The sequence below is a fragment of the Mustela putorius genome, unplaced genomic scaffold (assembly GCF_011764305.1).
Source record: "Mustela putorius furo isolate JIRA1106 unplaced genomic scaffold, ASM1176430v1.1 tig00537227_pilon_pilon_pilon, whole genome shotgun sequence".
NCBI lineage: Eukaryota > Metazoa > Chordata > Mammalia > Carnivora > Mustelidae > Mustela > Mustela putorius.
Window position 1 is genome coordinate 9,328,077 of NW_025422368.1, and position 23,203 is coordinate 9,351,279.

The following is a 23,203-nucleotide window of genomic DNA, read 5'->3' on the forward strand; positions in this document are numbered from 1 at the left end:
AATAGAAAGGAAAATGTTGCTTAATTATTTAAGCAAATAAACAGAAATGCTAAGTTCCACATATTACGGAAAAAAAGTGAACTCAGAGAGGAAGTTGTAAAAAGTTCCTTCCAACATAAAAATAGAAGATAAACTGAATTTACATATAAAGAGAATCTACATGTAATCTAAAATCTTAGAAGACTGTGAACTAATGATGGACCTACATGCAAATAAAAGAAGTGCAGCAATACTGTTTATCAAATTCACCATGAACTGGAATTCTCTATTAACCTGCTCTTCAGTAAGTACAACCCTAAAGATATAACAAGATTTTGAAGTACTTTCTGAATATGACTCCCTTGTCTTATATTTTAAGTAAAAAGTTTCCCAAAGAAAACAAAAACACTAGTTCGAAAAGATAAATGAACCCCATATTCACTGCATTATTTACAATAGCCAGCACATGGAAACCACTTAAATGTCCATCAACGGATGCACCGATAAAGCAAATGTGGTATATATACACAATAGAATATTATCCAGCCATAAAAAAAATAGGAAATCTTCCCATTTGCGACAGCATGGATTGACCTTGAGGGCATTATGCTAAATGAAATGTCAGACAGAAAAAGATAAATACTACGTGATCTCACTTACATGTGTAATCTTAAAAAATCAAAAAACAAAAAACACCTTGAGCTCATGGATATACAGAACAGACTGGTGCTTGCCTGAGGCAGCAGGGTGGGGGGGTAGACAAAATGAGTGAAGGAAGTCAAAAAGCACAAATTCCCAGTTAAAAAATGAATAAGTCAAGGGGACGTAATGTATGGCATAGTGACTATATGTACTATATATGTGAGAGTAGCTAGGAGAGATCTTGAAAGTTCTAATCAGAACAAAAAAATAGCTATGTATAGTAGTAGATGACAGCTAGACTTATTGTGGTGATCATTTTACAATACATACAAATACTGAATCATTACATTGTATACCTCAAACTAATACAGTGTTATGTCAGTTATATCTCAAAATTTAAAAAGGTGAAAAAAGAATAATTCACATTTATTTGAAAACGTGATTAAAAGATTATCCCATTTTCTGATCAAACCAGACAAGTGTGCTTGCCATTTCTGTCACTATCTGCCCCAATCTCAAATCTATCCCATACACCAGTTTAAGATTAATGTTCCCCAAATATCATTTTGATCAAGAAACTGTTCTGTTAAAAAAACAGGTAAACAATACAAATCTCATATCCTCACTATATACAGAATGATAAAGGTCAAATATCTTGATCTGATTTTCAAAATCCTCCATAATTTATTACCAAACCTTGGTCTCCAACTTACCTTACCCAATCACATGCACAAACCCTTCGAGGAAGCAGGGTTCACGAATTGCGCATACCCTCATTTCCTCTTTTCCTCATACCTAAAAAGAGCTCTATTTTCCTTTTTTCTTTCTTCCCCATCTGAATCCAACTGGTCTTTTGGTGCCAAACTTGAGACCTCTTCCATAAACTCCTCCCTACCCTAAAACCAAAGTGATTTCCTTCCTTCCTTATTTTCAATGACCCTTCCTCCAGTGATCATTAATTCCAGTAGCCACACATTAACTCCTATGCACTAATAATCACCATGTTATGATAATGTGGCTACAAAGCTACATAAAACGAAGTCCCTATTTCCTTGAGCTCAAAGTCCAATATGGGAGACAGACCTGAAAGAAATATATTACAGTGGTGTCTGTAATAGAGGTATAAATGGGAGGAAAAATGGGATCATAAGGATCAATTCAAGCTTTTGGGAAGATAAGAAAAGGCTTTTCAGAGAAGGTGACATTTATGTTAAGTTTCAAGAATGGGTAGGAGTATGTCAGGCAAAAAAGAAGGGAAAGGAATTCCAGGCAGAGAAAACAGCACATGCAAAAGCAGAGAGGCGAGAAAAACTTGGCATGTTTAGACCACTATAAATAGATGAGCATGGCTGGAGTTCAGAGCACATTAACCAAGTCTACCAACACTTACTGGCTTCCCATTCACCCAGCCTTAAAACAAATGAAAAAGTGTGGTATCTCTTAAAAGAAAGTGCAAGAATACGGCACCCAACTGGTTGGCACAATTAATTCACACAAAACAAGCAGTCTGAACACTTATTATGTACTATGTACCTAAGACAGAGAAATAAAGAGCATAGCTCTTGCTCTGAATGAGCTAACATTGTAGCAGGAGAGAGTCAGGTTTTGGTAGACAGATTTTAAGGTTTAATCCTTATAACAAAAGACTAGGAGAAAACATACTACAATATTAATTGTGCTCAGTATTTCTCACTTCTTTTTATTTTTAAATTGTGTACAATAAGCAAGGGTTTCTTACAATAAGAAAGTGTTACTCTACTTCGATAATTACGGAAAATAGTTTATAACGAAAATAGTACAAAAGCTGACATCCAACGAGTTCTCAGTAAGTCTCTGAGTAGGTTTCTGCTACTTAGGAGTATCAAAAATTTTAGATGCATAACTTTAGGTACCCCAAATATGGCAACTTATCACCACCTTAAGATCTATGATCTTTGTTGGTACAAAACACCATCATTTCTCATATGGATTATATAATTAGCTCCCCAAGATGTCTCCTTGCTTCTGCCCCTGACGTCCCCTCCTCATCTATACATAACAAAGCACCTAGAGAGATTCAGACAATGGTATATCATCCTCAAGATCCTCCAATGGCTTCAGCATAAGGCAAAGACCTTACAAAGGCCCTACAAGGTCAGCTACCAGCTGTGTATCTCTGATTTAATCATCTCCAACTTCTCTTCTCTTTACTAACTTTAGCCACAATGGCCTCCTCACTGTTCCCAGGTATGCTCCGTTGCTGTCTGTTCACTCTTATCCCAGATATCCACCTGGTCTTCTCCCTCTCCTTTGAGTCTTTATTCAAATGCCACCTTCTATTATAAAGACTTTTCCTGCCCGCTCTATCTAAAGATGTTACACTCTCTCTACACTTTCTCTTGCTTTATTTTTCTCCTTGTACTTTTCTAATACACTGCTTTACTTATTTGTGTAATATGAGTCTCCTTTCCTAAGCTCCAAAGAGAAAGATTTTCCTCTATTTTCATCACTGATTTATGTCCAGTGCATAGAACAGTGTCTGGCAAATGAAAGATGATCAATTGCTATTCACTGAATCGAATAAAGGGCAGTATTCTGCCTAATGGTTACAAGTTTGGTCTCTAGGGGCAGAAGACTGTGATCAAATTCCAGCTCCACCACTTTGCATTGTGTGACCTTGTGAAAGTTACTTAATCTCTCTAAATCTTAGTCTCCTCATCTATAAAATGATGACAATGGTATCAATCTTATAGGATGGTTTTGAGGATCATAATAATGCAGGATGAGCATAGTGCTTTGCAAACAGTAAATGTTCAATAAATGTTAGCTATTACTATGATGATAATGAACAATCCTGACTTGTATATTTCCACTAAGTTATTACATCACTTACAATATCCATTTTTTCAGAAATAGTAGTTACCTTGCAAAATCCTTTGATCTTCATCTGTTAGTTTAAAACAAAATCAGTATTACTCTGGATGAACTCTTACCTTACACAAGATTATATTCTACTGTAGTTTATACAGAGAAATGGGGAAATATTAGAGTCTATTTTACCTTTAAAAAAAAAGTGCTATATAAAACAGCACAAAATGCCACATTCATCACAATGTTAATTTATACTCTACAACTAGAATTGACTCTTGGCACCTGTTTCATAAAACCACACAAGAAGATGTTAAGCTTAGGGCCAGATCAATGGAATGCTATACTTCTAATACTGTATTTTAGAATTATTCAATTCTTTCAGAATTTCCAAATTAGATTCTATTTGCTGAGAGGCCCGCCATACCCATCTGGGTTCATAAGGATCTCCTCAATGGCAGAGCATCTGATTTGGTTCAACTCTAATGTATCAAATATTGAATTAGGGGCTTTAAGAGGTATATAAAAGTAAAAAAAAGTCCTTGGCCCCAAGACTGTGGCAGTAAAATAAGAGCATGAATTATAATTCGTAAAGTTAAACTCTAATCTTGATACCATTACTTATTAGCAATGGTAAAAGTAATTTTTGTCTACTAAAAGATAGGTTAATACCTAACATGTATAGTTGTAAAAATCCAATAAGATGAATATTTGCAGATTCGAACTATACCATAAATTGTACTGCAGCAAATTCTGTTGAAAAAATATACATTAAAGCATTTAAAAAAAAAACAAAAGCCACAATCTCACACCTACCTCAACCATTTGCATACTTTGCTTATTCCCTTCAAGACCTTTCTTCATATACTTTTTAAAATTTTTTTAATTTTTTTTAAAAGATTTTACTTATTTGACAGACAGAGATCAGAAATAGGTGGAAAGGCAGGCAGAGAGAGAGGGAGAAGCAGGCTCCCCGCTGAGCAGAGAGCCCAATGTGGGGATCTATCCCAGGACCCTGGGATCATGACCTGAGCCAAAGGCAGAGGCTTTAACCCACTGAGCCACCCAGGCACCCCATTTCTTCATATACTTTTTTTATAAAGTTGTAGTCATGTGCACTTGGAGGAAGACAACATAGTACATCTTTTCTGGAACCAAATGGCCCAGGTTCAAAGACAAGCTCCTGAACTTACTGTGTGACCATGGGCAAGATTCTTAAACCTCTCTGTCCTATATGCTTTTCTATAACATTGGTATAATAACAGAGCCTATGATAGGGAGGTATGAAGGAAAAATGAGTTACAGTAAACCATTTAGCACAGTGCCTCACTCATGACAAATTCAGTAAAGAACTGAAAAGCAAAAATCAAATATAAACAGTATTCAGCTTTATAAAAAACTTAAGATCATGTCATAAAGCCAAAAGTACACTTTTGTGTACTTCTAAAGTACCATAAGAAAGATTCTTTTAAAAGGACTCTAGGATACTTTACATTGACTCTGTTTTAAGTAAATCTCCTTGTCATCCTTTTGTCTAGATATTTAATAATGTATAACAGAATCCATCTATTGCTTCATACTTCCAGTAGAGGTCTCCATCTAAAAAATAATGGACCAGACTGAAAACTTTAAACTTTAAATTAGTATTCCTGGTTATTAAATTTAAAAAATTATCAAATATGTAATCTTAACTTTTTCCAAGCAAAACATTTAAAAATAAGGAATATTTCTAAGTAAAAAGTGATTTTTCGCAGTGATTGCTTTATAGGTTTTGCTATAGGCTTTACTCATCTGTCTTATAAACATAATCCTTTGAACAGGAAGAGAAAAGAGATAAGACTGCTGATACAAATGATGCATCAAGTACATAATTATCACTGCTACTGGCCAACAATTTAAAACCGATGCCTTGTAGATGGTAGAAGTCAGTAGAATCACCTTAATGTAAATAAAAATAAAGGTCACATTTTATAGTAGCAAAGAAGCTCTGACAATCTTCTACATTTATTCCTTTTAAATCAGAATAGAGTAGCTAGAATAATAAAGGCAACACTGACTTCTACTTTCTCCTTCTATCATTCAGTAATAGTGATCTTAAGCAAGTTAATTATCCTTATGCAGGCTCAGCAGAAAATAATATCCTTATTTCTAGCTGACCAAAAAGCATGGGGTTAGACGACTTTCTTAAAAATCTCTTCTAGTCCTAAGAATAATGATGCTATAAACTGATAGGTTAGGTAGCCATCTCCAATTCTAACTACGTACTTCTTGTTCCTAGCTTTAGAAATCTATAAGCTATACTAATAGGCCTCTAAATGTTACATTTGCATATAGTATCTAATGTATGTCTCAGTGTAGCCCCTTAAATGGATAAGACTTGGTAATATCTATAAGATTTGATTTGTTCAAGAACTGGCCAAGAAATTATCAAGCCATTTGCTTAAAGCTAATAAATAGTATTGTGTCTATGTGCGCATATGCGTACTTGTGCACATCCACACATACATCCATTTAAGTTAACCCCCGTAGTTGGTAAAGAAGGGGATAAAGAAGGAAGCATGTTCTAAGTAGCTCTCAAAACTCACAAGACTTTAATATCCAAGTTATATCTAAATCTGAGGATCAGATATGCAATGTAAAAACATAGCATTTAAATTAGTGGTAATGGATTTGAATGGATTCACTGAAACAAGTATTTAAGATTTCTGATTATAACTAAAATATGAATTTGCTTTTCATCTCCACAGGGTGGATAACCTATAAAGGAGACAGACAAAAACAACTGCTTATCTTGAGAATATAAAAATTGAGCAATGATCAAATCATGGTTTATACTAGTTTTAATACTATAAAATCAAGCAATTAATTAAATTATTGTCTTGTTTTTATACAGCATGTGATGCAAGAGCCAGCAAAGAATGAAATAGTAAAGACTTTTTAATGGATAGATAAAACAGAAAATGGTAATCATCTTCTAAAGTTATCACTTAGTATTGCAGCTGATTTTTTAATTTATATGTTAAAATCTTAGAACACGAGAAATATCCACATTCAAATATAAGCTGCGAAATGAGATTAAAAATTGTAATATTCAGTATTAGCTCCCTCTTGAATACAGATAATAAATACTTACAGATTAAAAAAAAATAAAACTGAATTCTAGTAGATAAAACATATGAAGGATATCTCTAAATCTGACTTCTAAGTCTAATAGTATCATTCATTCAATAAACAGATACAGAAAAACTATCTTAGTAGTACATATAGAGTTAGGACTACATCAAGAACATATAGCAGGGGACACCAGAATGGCTCAGTTGGTTGAGCAACCGACTCTTGGCTTCAGCTCAGGTCTTCATCTCAGGGTCAGAAGATCAAGCCCAAAGGTGGCGGGTTCTGTGCACAAAGACTGCTTGAGATTTTCTCCCTTTCCCTCTTCCTCCCCCTTGGCCCCTCTCCCTGCTGAAGTGTGTGTGTCTCTCTCTAAAACAAATAAATAAAATCTTAAAAAAAAAAAAAAAAAAAAGAACACATAGCAGGCAGTATCTTAGTCAATGAAGAAATGCCAGAAACATCAAATTAAAGTCATCATCAAGGCAAAGACACCTTCATCTTTCCAACTATTTAAGAGTGGCCAATACAATTAGACCATAAAAAATAATTAAAGGCATAAAATTTAGCAAAGAAATAGAACCACCTCTATTTGCATATGACATCCTAGTATATCCAAAAATTCCTAAAAATCTATGATAAAATTAATACAAACAGTAAAACAACTGGGGCACCTGGGTGGCTCAGTCAGTTAAGCAACAGACTCTTGATTTCACCTCAGGTAATGATCTCAGGGTAGTGAGAGCAAGCCCTGACTGGGCATGATGGGGCCTGGTTAGAATTCTTTCTCTCCTCCTCCTTCTTCTATCCCTATGCAATGCCCTCCCTAAAAACAAACCAAAAACTGCCTCCAAAAAACAGTAAAACAATTGAGTAAGGCAGATTCTAATACAAAAAATAATTTTCATGTAAATAAATTATAACCAATTAAAATACTAAAATGGAAGAAAAACCACATTTGTAGTAGGAACAGAAATGATAATATAATCTAAGAATAAACTTTAAAAATGTCCAAAACCTGTAAAAGGAAAATTTTAGACTCTTGCTTAACACAAAAAGATTTGAATAGGAAGACTTCCATTGTTCTTGCATAGTTCAACTCAATACCATCATCTCAGTTCTTCTGCAATAATTTATAAACTTAATGCAATATTTATTCAAAAAAAAAAACAAAAAACAAAAACTAAAGAGCCTTTTTTCCCGGAAATAGAACAAATTGACACTAAAGTTAATATGGAAAAACAGACATAAAATGGCCATGAAAACTTCCTTTAAAAACCCACAAAACTCTGAGATGGGAATGGCACTACCAAATATTAGAACATGCTATCTATGGAGCACCTGGATGGCTCACTAGGTGAAGTGACCAACTCTTGGCTTCAGCTCAGGTCATGATCTCAGGATTATGAGATTGAGCCCCCAAATGTACTAATGTGGAGTCTGCTTGTCCCTCTCTCCCACCCCTGTCCTCCCTCCTGTTCACACATGCACATCATGTCCGTTCCCTCTCTTTCTTAAATAGATAAAATCTTGGCATGCTCTGTATGCCACAATAATTAAAATACAGTGAGATACTATTTTTTAACCGTTACCTTGTTAAGACTTAAAAAGCCTAATAGCACATGGCAAGGCTGCAGGAAATAGGCACTTTCCATATACTGGGGTGGGAATTCTAAATAGTTCTATCCTACAAAGGGAATTTGGCAATATTTAACAAAACTATATATGCATTTATTCTTTGATTACTACATCAACGCCCACTTTAGTAATTACTCTGAAGATACATCTCCAAAACTTTAAAAATAGGTTTGCTTAAGGTTACTAGATTTGCAGTAGATTACTTATATGGCATTATTTGCTATTCTGAATGTTGGAACCAACCTAAGTGCCATTATGTGGGGGATAAAGTAGGATATAGCCACATAATGGAATATTATACAGCTGTAAAACAAACAAACAAAAAGAATGGGGCTTTGTGTATTTATTAGAGTGATAGTCAAGATACATTAAGTGAAAAAAGGCAAAATGCATTCTTCATTTTAACAGAAACTAAGAACGCATACATACATACGAATGCATACACATATGCAGTGTGTATACACACACACACACACACACACACACACATAATTTTTGCAAAAAGAAACACAGGAAGGAAAACCAGACACTAGGGAAACTGATTACCAACAAAGTATGGGTGGGAAGGGGGCAGAAGAGAAATGGAAGGGAAGAGGATAACTTCCAAGAATCTTAAATTATGATTTTAGAATTTTATTGTTTTACATACTCATAAATAAATTAAGTCACAAATTAAAGTGGGGAAAATCACAAAACTGAATACAAATGGAAAAAATACGAATTTACTGTATTTTAAGTAAATAACAGTAACAGGAGAAAAAAAGAATCCAACCATTGCAAATTTTTTAACAAAATACCAATATAACTTCAGTCTGAACACAAAAAGAACTACAAAGAATTTGTAACTCTACTTAGCAGGTTTGTTGTCTGTAGTGGTACAGGTGTAACAATTCTTAAACTATATACTCCATGTATTATAGACCTGACAAGTTGAATAAATACACTGGTGTTGGGATCTACGGTTCTCAATGCAGGAGAAGGAAGATACATGCATAATATGAAAGAAGGCAAAAAGACACTTGTGTGGATTTATAGCCGGAGATTTCAGTATATACAGCACTGTGATTTTTAACATATGTGTATTTGTATCTAAAATAACTAAACTTCGTAACCCTTACTCTGAGAGAGCCTGGAAGACACACAACCCAACAACAATTAGTATACCTACCAAGGGATCCTGGTTTCTGGATACCATTCTATGCTAAAAAACAAACAAACAAACCCACCCAGGACATTCCTTGGAGAAATAGCTAATGCTAGACATGGGTACACAAAATACAAGTTAAGCCTGGAAAATCTTATTTTGTCAGAAAGTAGAGAAGAGCTTAAAAATGGGAACATGTTAAAATTACAGCAGCCAGCTTCAAAGGGCTCCTCCTGGCCAAATTTAAGCAACAAAATGCATAATAACAGATATTAATCCACTGTATAAAATAAAAATATAATAAATAATGAGAATGAAAATACTTTCCTTATCACAGACTGCTAACTAAGAAATGCAGAAGGAATGATAAAGTTAGAAAATAAGCACTGTAAATCCATTATAGTTAACTGATTCAGGGAAGAATCATCAATGGATGTTAAAATTATTAGGTAAAAGTTTAATGGTTAGCAAGGTATTTATAAGCTCTCAAAGTATCCCCACATGTTAGTTATTAATGACAAAAGAGAAAATGGAAACTTTACAGTAGAAACACCAGGAGGACATCACCTTAAACTAAAGTTAACATCACCAATAGTACAAAGTGACATTTGGCCCCCTGCCAAAAATGCTTAATCTGAATCTAATCCTGCAAAACCATCAGACAAACCCAAATTTTATAATACAGTTGGCCTGTACTGCTCAAAAATGGTAATATCATGAAAGGCTGAAGAACCAGAAATATAAGTAAACGTAATACAAGATTATAGACTTGTGGCGGTGGGTACGATATGCCATAAAAAACATCTTTGGGACAAGTGGCAAAATTTGAATAAAGTCTATACATAATACAGATAAAATGATTGTATGTTAAGTTTTCTGAATTTAGTAACTGTACTGTTGATACATTAAGAGAATGTTTTATTCTTAATATTCACCCATATTTAAAAGGGCATATCTATAATGATATCAAATGATTACACATAGTAATAATAACGTGAGTATATATACATATCATCACGTATAAAGAGAAAAACATAAAGCAAATATGGCAAAATGATAACAATTAGTCAATAGCCAATGAAGTATAAATAAGATTTCACATTATAGTTAAAAAATTGAACTATTTTTAGAAAAGAAAACACAGCAAGGAAGGGTAATGATTAGGTTTACCATTTCTCAAACAGATTTTTTACTACTAGAGTCAATTAGTGAATTGCAATGTGGGGCTATCACAAATTCAGATGTTTGACTTTTTAATGGTGTAAACTAAAAAGATTATAACAAACCATGTAAGAATATATCACCTCTTACTTGGAGTGCACTTAGAGATACAGCCTGCTAAGGTAGGGACTTCTTTTTATGTAGTATGAAGTGGTCTTATTTGAGTTCAGCTACAGTGAAAATTCACCTCATCTATTGAGCCATTATGAAAAGTATAATCAACCCAGACATTATTACTGATGACTTTAAATTCAGCCCCATCTCTAAAGTATTACAAGTAGGTATTTCCTACATAGAACCCTAACTTATAGTGACTTCTTTGTCCTATTTTAACAGATGAATGTTCCTATTCACCGCATGTATGTTTCTACTAACATTTTACTTATTCAAAATTAACCAATGGGCTAGCAGAGGAACAAAAAAAATTTCATTTGAAAACACTTCACCATGAATGATATAATTACGTGATAAAAATGATCTTTGTGCACAGAGCAACTGACCACTGAATGCTATAAAGTAAGAATTAACCAATGACACAAGAAAGAACTCAGAAAGGCTAGAACCAGATTTCACAATATTTCACAATAAGATGTATATACAAACAACAGACTCTTATAGAACTTTACTTAAATCCTGCTTCATAAAAAGCAACATTTTATTTTGGCCCCACTAAATGGTAAGGAAAAAAATCATTTACTGATAGAAAAAGAAGGTAAACATACCAAGAACAAGGAATATACCTGAAGATATTTTACAGCTGTGGATAATGATGGGTGATAAATAACACAGTGCTTTGTTAAAGCAAAACTATCACTAGGGAAGGAAACAGAAAGGTAAAGGGGGAAAAGTGTGGTCTGAAAATATATTAAAAGAAAAATACTTTCCTAACTGGCCATAATGACTGATACTTGGGATTGAGAGTTGGATATAACCTACAGACTTTTTCTTTTTCTTTTTTTTTTTTTTAAGAAGTAGCCCATATGCTCCAAAAGAAAAGAGTTTGAGTGGTATAAAGAAATTTTATTCTGAGTGTTATTTTTTCTAATAACAGCAATTACTTCTGAAATTGGAAATGATTAACATAAAATCTCACATATAAAAATGGCTTGAAAAATGAAGACAGTGCATTTAAAAAAATTATTTTAATGTTGTTATTTGTCTAGGAATTTATAAAATATAAGTTACCTTCCCTCAGCAGTAGTACCAGGACAGACCAACAAAATCCTCACAGAGTAGCAAAACATTCAATATATTCAATAAAACAAATGGCATCTTACTTGGGACAAATAACATAAAGTCCTATATAGAAAAAAAAAAACCCCACCTAGATATTAAGGAAAACTTAATTTTTAATTGTTTTTTAAAATTCAAATTACACAAATACAGTTAGGATAAGTTTCAATTAGTAATTCATGTTCCCTTTCATTCCCCTCAACTGAAGTGGAGCCCTTGCTAGCTTCTCTGGAGCCCAGAGACAAAAGTGTAGGGTGTGTCCAGGCTCTGCTTAGCGATGACAGGTGCAGTTTGAGCAGGTGCCCCAGACCAGATGTCACATAGAGGTTTTGTCCTGGATGTAGCCCTGGCCAATTTGCTGATTCCAAGTTAAACTAGTTATCTCAGCTACTAAATTAGTTTCATTACAATAATTAGATCACCTGTTCTCAAACTTCAGCACACACTAAGAATCACCTATGGCACACTTTTTTTTTTTTTAAAGATTTTATTTATTTATTTGACAGACAGAGATCACAAGTAGGCAGAGAGGCAGGCAGAGGGAGAGGGGGAAGCAGGCTCCCCGCTGAGCAGAGAGCCCGATGTGGGGCTTGATCCCAGGACCCTGGGATCATGACCCGAGCCGAAAGCAGAGGCTTTAACCCACTGAACCACCCAGGTGCCCCCTATGGCACACTTTTTAAAAATACAAACTATTATTATTTAAAACCACTCATCAATTTTCACACCACTAAAATGGGACAGCATAAACACGATTATGTCTCATGATTCGATGAAAAGCACAGCACAACAAACACAAGTACGCCTAAAATACCAAACTTGAATTTTATCCAGCTTTAAATCTAACTATCCGTTTTCAGGGAATAAATACAGGGGATAGAGGAACAAGTTAACTGACACTAGAAGGAAGCAACCAACCAAATCCAGAATTTGGTACAGTCTGAAGAACAAATGACCCCATTACTTCAAAAATCAATGGTATGATAGTAAAAGAAAAAGGGAATTGTCAAGAGACTAATGAGGTAAAACCGCCCAAACAAAAGATTCAGCCAAACCACAAAATCTCCCACAATAAGATGGGGTGGACCCTGGAAACACTGACTTAGGTACTAATAGAATTATACTAAAGGGGCAACAATTCAGAACGTTGACAGCTACTCCTAGATATCACAAAGAAATTATAGCTCCAGGAACAGGTTATTGCAATGTACTTAGTCAATAGGGTATATATCTTGTAGAAATGAATTAACATCCACTCATTACATAATGAATATGCAAAAAGTATCAAAGCACAAATGATACACTTTTTATTTTGAAACAGAAAAATTTATGTTAGACTCTGATGTTAGCAACACAATTCTTGGAAAGCTTAATGAAATTCATAGATAATCTGAACATTAATGAGAGTGACATTTGCTCTAAATCATCTCTTTGTTCTAGGTCCCCCGAAAGTTTTATTTCCAAGTGAAAGCATCAACAAATTTTATGATAGGTAACCAATACCAGTATCAATCAGCATATATGCATTTTTGTGCACTTCTGAATAAACAATCTATTTTCCTTAGTTCTACTATGAATAAACAGTACTAACTATGTTACTTAAATTTATTTCAAATTCACAAGCCAATAATTTTGCTTGTAGAAATAAAAACTGTGCTTTTAACCTCAAGCCATAAAATATCTGAAGATAATCTTTTTAACTCCAGGAAGTTTGGTCCTTAAACCAATATTTACTTCGAAACAGCTTTTCCTAATGTCAAAATTCATGATATGACTTCTCAGTTTTTAAAGTTCTAGAACTGAAGTAAATACAAATTTTTAACAGGACTCTCACAATATTTCAACAAAAGTATTACTATTTCATAAAAGAATGTGATCAATAATTCTGCTATAATTCTTTACAGAGCTTTGTATAGACAAATTTTAAAAACAAACAAATATAAATATCCTGTTTAAAAAAAAAAGGCTCTAGTTAGAATGATGGACAATAGGGGAAATATCGGGTGGTTACTTGCTTCTTGGGAGCTGCTGATTCAAACAAGAATTTTGAGTTAAAAGAAGACTAAGTGGTCAAATAAAATCATAAATTCCTTTGTCATAAAGAATATCAAGTTAACCTTTGAACCATTGCCAAAGACTTAAAAAAATCTTTATCATGGTCATTTGCTTTTTGTTTTTTGGATTTTTTTTTGTCTTCTGTCCTTCATCACCTTATAGTTTAAATAGAAGAAAAAATATTGGTATGTATCTACAAGGACAGCTTTCTCCATTCTAGACCAACCAAGGCTACTGCTTATCTTACAGGGCAACTTTTCTTCTATTTGGACTCAAGTATTTCTTCACCTTTCTTTTATTGTCAATGAACATGAGATAAGTTTAACATCCCCCTATTTCACACAAATATTTAACAAGTATTACCAATGTAATTTTGCATAGCCATTGTTAAAGAAATGTCAATAATAACTCCTAAAAATTTACATTCATATTTATATACCTCTATATAAATACACATAATTACCTCATTTCTCATTTCCTCATTATTTTCCATATTTAAAATTTCTCCTCCTTAATCCCTATTTCTTCTAGATCAGAATTTCCCAAATTGTGCTCTAAAGAACAAGTGTTCCTCAAACATGCGGTTTCACACCACACTCCTGCTATGTGTGGTAGTGTTTGGGAAACACCATTTACTATGGTACAGGGAAGGAGATAATAAATTCTTTCTCCAGGCTGTCCAGAGATCCACATGCACATCAACAAAATAAAGTCTCTAAGAAGTCCTGCAATAAAGTAACCCAAGTTTTGCTTTACTGCTCAAATTCATTTGGCGTTTTTTCAAGGACATTTCAAGAGAACAGTATTTTATAAAGCACAAATTGGAAATTTCTACTCTAATCGATCCCAAATACCAGAGTATGGTGATGATGTTGGTGGCAGATCAAAGAAGCACAGACAGAGAAAATCCCCCTCGCTCTGCCCCATACATCTTCTAATTCCCAATTTGGACAAAATGCATTTTTGCCAGTAAATCTGTTTTTTTTTAAAGATTTTATTCATTCATTTATTTACAGACAGCGATCACAAGTAGGCAGAGAGACAGGCAGAGAGAGAGGAGGAAGCAGGCTCCCCACTGAGCAGAGAGCCCGATGTGGGGCTCGATCCCAGGACCCTGAGATCATGACCCAAGCTGAAGACAGAGGCTTAACCCACTGAGCCACCCAGGCGCCCCAGCCAGTAAATTTTCGTAATGCCTATACCACTCTGGAATATGCCAAGTAGACTTCTTTACCAAATATTAATAAAAGCTCTAAACACTTCACCTAAAAATATGTATTGAATACTTGGTCATAGACCAATGCACTTAAGTTGCAATGAATTAAAATGTTTGTTCCTCATTCCTTTTCCAACTTCCAGTATGTTTGGCAATAAAAAAGAGTCACAGCAGTGATATGCTTTTCTACTAAAGTTACAGAGGATTCTACACACAACCAACTATGGAAATACTGACTCCACAACAATGTACGGGCAGGATTATAAAAGAGTGCTCCTATTTAGAAATAGACGTTTTTAGTTGACTGCTAACGCAGAAAATATAAATGTAAAAAAGCACAAACATTTTTGGGAGTTATGGTTAAGTTCCTAGTTGGTATCCTCAGTAAAACACATATCTTCAGTGAACGAACTATCTTGGAGTGAGTTAGGTTTATTTCTACTTGGGGGCAAATTTAAGCTGTTTAAACATTATTTCTAAGATACAACATTAACCTAGCTGAGCCCTGATCAGTCTTTCAACTTTCTCTACTTTCTTTTCAACATGTCTGCATGCCCTTTAAAATGTAACAGAATATCAGAAGATATCAAAATCAGGTTTGTTCAGAATGAAAGGATACAGTTTATAATATTAAATTTAAAATGCATATATGAATAATTTATTTAAATACAGCTGTCCTTCCAATCTCCGTATTACTGTTATTTTTCTTCCTTGAATAAAGCAAGCAATGTCTGCTTAACAATTCTGTTTAGCAAGTCACAGAGTCAGTGTATTACTTTTCTATTACAATTATGAAGCATTCGTTCACTTAACATCAACTGATTCATAAAAATGCTTTCTCTTAAAAGAGGGAGTCTACATGGTGTACACTAACTAGAGAACATGAATGTAAGTGATAAATGTAAACTCTTTAGATTGGTAAAATTTAAGGGAGGACTTTATTCAGCAAGAGGGGAAAAAATAGAACAAATTCACAATGCAACTGAAAATTCACTCTGTTGAATACAATGCCACAATCAAGTTGCTATTCTAAAGGTAGGTACATGTAAAAACAATTTCAATATTATAAGGAAATCAGTAATACATAGTTTTGTACAATAAATTTTTTAGGGGCTCCTGGGTCACTCAGTGGTTCAGCATCTGCCTTCCGCTCGGGTCATGATCCCAGGGTCCTGGGATCAAGCCCCACATCGGGCTCCTTGCTCAATGGGAAGCCTGCTTCTCCTTCTCCCACTCCCCCTGCTTGTGTTCCCTCTCTCCCTGTGTCTCTGTCAAATAAATAAATGAAATCTTAAAATAAATAAATATATAAAAATAAATATATTAATGTCAAAGATATTTCATCTCCTTTCCAAAAAATCAAGTTTTATAACAGAAACATTAAGTTAACCTTGACTACTGCTGGTATAAGCTACAACAAAATTCTTCAGCTTATTGTTTGAAATATTTACCTAAATCTCCATACCAAGCCTTCAAATTTTTAATGGAAATAAGAGTAGTAAATTGTGCCCCAATCTTTGCACCAAAACAGAACAAAAAATAAAATAAAATTCACTGAGTAAATATAGAACACTGTGTATAGCTACGCATTCATATCGGGCATTTAACCATATGTAACTTCCAACCACATTTTAATTTCTTAAAATCACTTGTGACTGAATTCATAATAGACTGATTAAATATTGCAGAACATGTGTCAGGAATATAACTTTTTTGTCCAGTTATCAAATGCCCCTAAAAAGCACGTGGATATACTTTGCACTTTAATTTCTCCAACTACAAGAATGTAGAAAATATTACCTTATCTTTTTATAGTGATAGGGATATTCTAGTAATTACCATCTGTGGAAGAAATGGAGATGGACAGGCCAAGAAAGGAACTAAGTGAAAACAAAATATATGGACGTGATAGAGGATTAATATCCAATTTTTAAATAGAGTACTCTCACACATTACTAGTAGGCATGAACATTTAAAATATTAAATGCCGGTGTTTAGACAAATCATCAATCACATTTTCAATTTTAAACTTTGAGAAATTTTTATACGCAATCTACAACTGAACAAAGGTATGTTTGATACAATCAAGCAAACTTTCTGACAGACCACTGAACTCAAGTCTCTACACTCAAGAGTATGTTTGTATCAAAACGAACACAGAAATGTTAGAATATATACATGGCCAGCACACTAGTTTGCTCCTCTTTATTTAAATGTCTGTAATACCATGAAGATGTACCATATATATCTTCATCCTGGCTATACTAGGCTAACAGCCATCCATCCAATGTAATCATGAAATTACAGAGGTATGTCAGCAAATATTAAGCTTATAGAGTAAATGAAAACTGATATGTGTAAGAGCAGTCTTATAATAGTCAAAGGAAAAGCAATTCTTATTTTAAAAAATTATTCTACCTGTGATTTATAAAACACACTGCATTGTCTGCTCATCAGAAACCATGATATTCAATTTGATATATCAAAAAGGGAACTCACAAAGTCACTTGATTACTATTTCTTACTATAAAGAGGCACTCCTATGATTAAGTAACAGAATTACTGTGAAAGCTTGGCATCCTGTCTGCCAGTTAAGATTTTTCAGAGGAAGGTGTAAAACCCAGCATAATACATGTCCTCTAATTGTGCAATATTACACCACCATCAAGAAAAAAAATCTTTCAAGGTTGGTAGTACCCAATTTTTGACCAGCATATTTCTCCTGTATTTCTTTACAAGCCATGCAAATCTTCACATGGCTTTATTTTCCAAAACAAATGCTTCAACGTTTTTCCTAGTAGCCTAGCTACAACCCTACAAAAACAAACCTGGAGTGTGACATATGGAGGAAAAACAAGTTTAGCTAAGGACATAGTTCAAAAAGCACTTCTAATAGGAGCATAAAGCTCAAATTGATCCAAGAACAATGTAAAGAGTTGCAAACAACCTGAAGCTCTACATTTAAAAATAGTACTTATAAGTACAATCAGTGAATGATATGATCTCCGGATAGAAATTATAACTGGAAAAACAGTATTTATGTAACTTGCAAAAAAAACTGAATTCTAGACATTTAATTGAATATGCTAAAATCCTGTTTGTATATTCTTCACAGTAACACACGTCTCATGAACCACTCATATCATTCAGTACCTTCTGGATATTAAATATCAATCAATCAATAAATATCAGACATAACTTTAAAATGTGTTTTAAACAGTTTAAAATCCCCAAATAGTTCAAACTGATTACCAAAAAACCAAGACCTGTATTAATAATATTCCTCTCAATGTTATAAATGGGAATGAGCAAATGAATTAGCACCATAAATATAAAATTCTCTACTTCTCACCACACTACTAACTCAACAGTTTGGGGGGTTAATTTCACTTTGTTTATTGTTTTAGACCTTTATTTAAAAATGTACTCTGACACACACTGCCATCACGCACACACTAGAACAGATAACAACTAGCCATATTTAGTATTTTCTAGACTTCTGTGTAATTCAGTAACTGCCCACAAAGTTCTGTGAACTCCTCAGCTTCAAGCCTGAAGTCAATCTAAGATAGCCAATAGAAAGTACACCTGGGCAATTACTGCATTTCCTACTTCAGAAAGCTGAACTTCACACAGAATATCTACATTTGGATATTGCATTTGGAGCAATGATAAATGCCAAACTCAAACTATGCAGAAGCCATGTTAACTAAAAAAAGGCTATCCCTTTTTTATATCCCTTTAAATTATATCATTATTAAAAAGCAATAAATATGAAGAGCATTATTTTAGTTTTAAATAACCACCACCAACTAAAGACCCTCTATGAGAAACTAAGCATTAAAAATAAAAGATGACCTCATAATACATTACAATATGAAAATATTATCAGAAAAAAATATATAAAGCTTAATCAGAAAATATATTACCTAAGCTGCAGAACTGAATAAGAAATTTATTTTGTTGTATAGGAGGGAGAGAATGAAAGGAAATCAATTCATAATGTTCCCTTTCACAATATCCTTAATCTTCCTACATATATAATAATCCTTTTGAACGTTTTTACGTCACTCAAAGATTCCAAAGAACTTATTTGAAAAGCAATCCTGGTCACCTAAGGCACCAACATGTTATGCTGTGTGGAAACATTCTACTGAGAAACCACTCCGTTACATGATTCCACACAAGAGGTTTCATTTTCTTAAAATCTTAAAGTAAGAATTTAAAAAGGCAAAGGAGTTTCCAAAGCTAAGTAAAAAATTTCCCAAGGGATACAAAGTTTCATTAACTATCTTAACTCTTTTACTAAGCATCACCTCTCTGCCCCTCCATGGATATCAAGCAATCAATAACAATGTCACAAAAGAATGTTTACCATGATGGGGGGTGGGGTGTCACCTGTAATGATCCTGTATGAAAAATGTAAACAATCCTAAAAAAGGTGAGGAAAACTTTCACCTTCCTACAACCCCACTTTATGGATATTTGATGTTTCTCAGACTGAAAAAAATGAACAGAAGTTTAGAAACTGCTTGGTGAGCAAGGTTTGTTTGGGGGGTGGGGTGGGTGTTCTTTTTTTCCCTAAAAACAAACGTCCCCTTAAGTCCCTCAATTCCAAATACTGTGGAAGAGTCACTACTACTCACCGCAAGTAATACTGTTTTAAAGCAAAGGCAGCGTTAGAACAACTTCTGGGAAAGTTGAACTCTTCAACAATTTCTCCCCACTGATTCTTCTCAGAAACCTGTTAAAAACACAGCCACACTTGTCTGAGAGTGCACCATCCAAGAAAACTCTAACCTAACTATGAAATAAATACCCATTCTACAGAGATCTGTAGCTACCTCAGGCATCAGTGGGTGTTTCACATCGATCCGTAAGAGTAACTAAGCAAGGGCTGCTTGAATCACTGTGTTTTCACCCGAGAGCCCAGTATTTAATAGCACTTGTTTTGTTTGGGGGGCGGGAGGGGGGTGGTGGGTTTGTTTTGTTTTTGAAGCCCGGACAATAACCAATCGCAAGTCCCTCTGTCGCCCCCTTTTAAATCTCAACGCGGTCCGTTTACACTAAAAAAAAAAAAAAAGTTCAAAAGGATCAATACTGTTCCGGACAGCGACGTCCGCAGGTTCTGGGGGGGCCGGGGCCGGGGCCGATTCCGATCCCTCTCCCAGATCTATCCATCTCCATAGGCCCTTCTTTGAGGCCTACAGCTTCTGCCTAGCCTTGAAGCCTAAGATGGCTATTTGGAGACAGGTCCTGGTTTCTTTTGTTAGCTGTATAAACCGAGGGCGACGGGGCCGAGGCTGTGCCCCCGGCTGCCGGGATCATTTCGCAGCCGATTATCGATGTTAAACCTGCCCGCGCTAATTTTGAGTTGCACGAAAACTGCTCTCAGAGTCTGTGTGTCTCTGTGTCTCCGCCTGTGCTAGAGCGGCAGCGGCGGCAGAGCTGACTCGCGAGCGAGCGAGCGGGCGGGCGGGCGCGGGCGCGGGGCTCGGGCGGGCGCCCCGCACGCCCGCACTCCCCGCCGCGGCGCTCAGACCCCGCCGGGCCGGCCGGGCACCGGGCAGGGCGCGAGCCGGCGCCGGGCCGCCCGCCCGCCCGAGCCCCGCGCCCGCCGCGCGCACGCGAGCCACCAGGCCAAAAACAGCCCCGCCGCCGTCCGCCTCCGTGCCACCGGCTGGGAGCGAAAAGAACGCCTTTTGCCCCCGCGGGCCACCCCCCCGGCCCCGAGCGCCCACTCCGGGGTCAAAGGAGACTTTTTGGAAGAGGCCAGCGAGAGGGAAATACAAATTAAAACTTCCACTCACCTTCGCGAATCCGCCTAAAGTAGTGACTCTGGTGTAGAGACCGTGAAGATCCAGCTCCTTCCCACCCACCGCAGGGATTTTTTTAAAAGGCGACCTGCGGGAGAGAGAAAGCCCCGCACTTGTCAGCCGGGACCCCGCGCCCGGCCCGGGCGGGAGAGCCCCGTTCGCCCCGGCTCGCCCCGGCGCTGCCCCCCCGGTTCTGCTCTCACCCTCTGCTGTGGTGGAACTGCCGCAGCTCGTCCAGGAAAGCGAGTCCCTTTCTCCGCTCGTCCGGAGGCGCCTTCCCCGTCGAGTTTGCCATTATTTTTTCAAAGGAGGTTTTTAAAAAACCCAGATCGGTGTTTTAAAAGCGCCCCCCGCTCCCTGCGCTTCCTACCAGAGCCCGGAGCCCATTCCTCGGCCGGCGGCGGCGGGGCTCAGTCATGGGCCGGCGGTGGCGGCGGCGGCGGCGGCGGCGGCGGCGGCGGCGGCGGCGGCGGCGCAGGGAGGGAGGGAGGGAGGGGGAGGAGGAGGAGGAGGAGGGGAAGGAGGGAGCAGGAGGCCAGGGGGAGAGGAGGGAAGGAGGGAGGGGAATTTCTAAAAAAGTTTAAAGAAATCGGAGCGAAACTAGAGGGGCAGGCGACTGCCGGATCCGCGCGAAGCCGCGGGGCGAGCGCGGCCCCCACCCCTTCCTTCCCTCCCCGCGGCCCGGCTCTCGCCCGCCTCTCAGCGCCGCCGGCCCAGGCGGCTCGGCCTGGGGACGCGATTCAACATGGTGCTGCTGCCGGGGGCGCGCGAGCGGGCGAGGGAAAAGGCGAGCCGACGGTGAGGGGCTGGGGCGGCCGGAGGCCCGGGAGTTTCGGCGGCCGCGGCGGCGGGGCTGGGGCAGGCGGGGCTGGGGGTGGGGAGGGGGAGGTCTGTGTGGTGGTTTGTGGAAAGAGGGGTGACAGCGTGTATTCCGGCCGCAGCTCCGCGGGGCCCTCGCATACATTCACGCGCGGCCTCGGCCGCGGCGGCTGGGGCGTCCCCGGGCAGAAAGCACCGGCGGCAGCCGAGCCGCTGCGCGCCGCCCGCCCGCTTCCTTCCCCGCCAGCCTCCCTCTCTGCCGCCGCCAGCGCCGCCGCCACGGCTGGGCACCAGCGCCGCACAGCGACCCCCGAGGGCCGGCCGCGGCACTGCGCCTGGCTCCACACCGCCCCGGCAGCTCCTCGCGGGGAACAATAGACTCGGCTCGCCGGGCTTAGGGTTCATCTGCAATGTGCCGCACATTTCACACGCACACAAAGCCGGCGGAAAGGGGGGCGGCGCGGGGAAACGGCCACTACCGGTTGTTCCAGGGTTAGGGGTGGAGGCGATGTTCGCGTCCCCGGCCCGGCTGTTGGAAGGGCCGACTAGGACTCCCTGCCAGCCCGACAGAACCAGTCTGGCGCTCGGTAGGGAAGGCAAGCTCCGAGGGGCAGCTCCTCACGCTACGCATCATTCACAGATCGGAATAAAGTCAATTTCTTACCCCCCTTTTTTTTTTTAAGGTCTAAAGGAATCGGCTTTTCTGAGCCTTGTGCTAGTATTTTGGGGCCTGATTAGCACATTTTCCATGAATTATCCACAGACTAACTTTAGCAAACTGTAAATTAAATACAATGTGAACTGTCCTAGTTCTGTGGAAATACAGTAATGCTCAGTTCATCCTGCTTTTGATTGCTTTCACATATCAGACTAGATATATTATGCTGAGTTATACAAACAGTAATTAAACTGGTGGGGAACCAATCTTTTGAACTTTTGACAATAATTAACGCTTTTATTTTTATATTAAGACATCTGAAAGATAGATGCGCTTAAGCAAATCCTGAGTAAGACCTTGTCTTCCTTGCTTTCAGACGTCTCAAATACCATCCCCGGTTAAAATATGTTGAAGGTTAATTTAAAAAAAAAAGTCTGCTCAAAGACAGACTAATCATCTCAACAAATACTCCCACCTAAGTTTGCATTTACAAAGGGCGTTGGAGTCGGCCCTTTACTACGAATGTTAATTAAGCGTCACAGTATATGAGGCGTATCATTAGTCCCATTTTAGTGATGGCTACTATGTGCAAAGTCACCGAGTAACCCAAGGTCACAGGCTTATAAAGGTCTGAATGATTATCATTTCAGGTAGTGGTTCCAATGGGAACATTTATTTGGTGGTGAAAAAAATTATGTAATATAGCCCAGCATGCTTCCGGTGCTCACTCTAGGAAACGGATTTATTTCCCAAGAAAAGTTTGTCTCTTAAATGGGGTTGGAATGAGGCTGTGGCTAGGAAGTTCCTGACACCCAAGGGCCAGT

At 37.6% G+C, this 23,203-nt stretch overlaps 1 protein-coding gene across 1 annotated transcript in view; it reads right to left on the reverse strand.

Moving 5' to 3' along the window:
• ARID2 (AT-rich interaction domain 2) overlaps positions 1-21,364 on the reverse strand; it is a 165,402-nt gene extending 144,038 nt beyond the window's left edge. Inside the window, exons 1-3 of the mRNA XM_045073343.1 lie at positions 21,106-21,364; positions 20,897-20,990; positions 19,733-19,830 (exon numbers count right to left, since the gene is read on the reverse strand). Of these exons, the coding sequence (XP_044929278.1) occupies positions 19,733-19,830; positions 20,897-20,990; positions 21,106-21,197 (284 nt within the window). The 5' untranslated portion in view covers positions 21,198-21,364. The remainder of the gene's footprint in view (positions 1-19,732; positions 19,831-20,896; positions 20,991-21,105) is intronic.
• Between the last annotated feature and the right edge of the window lie 1,839 nt (positions 21,365-23,203).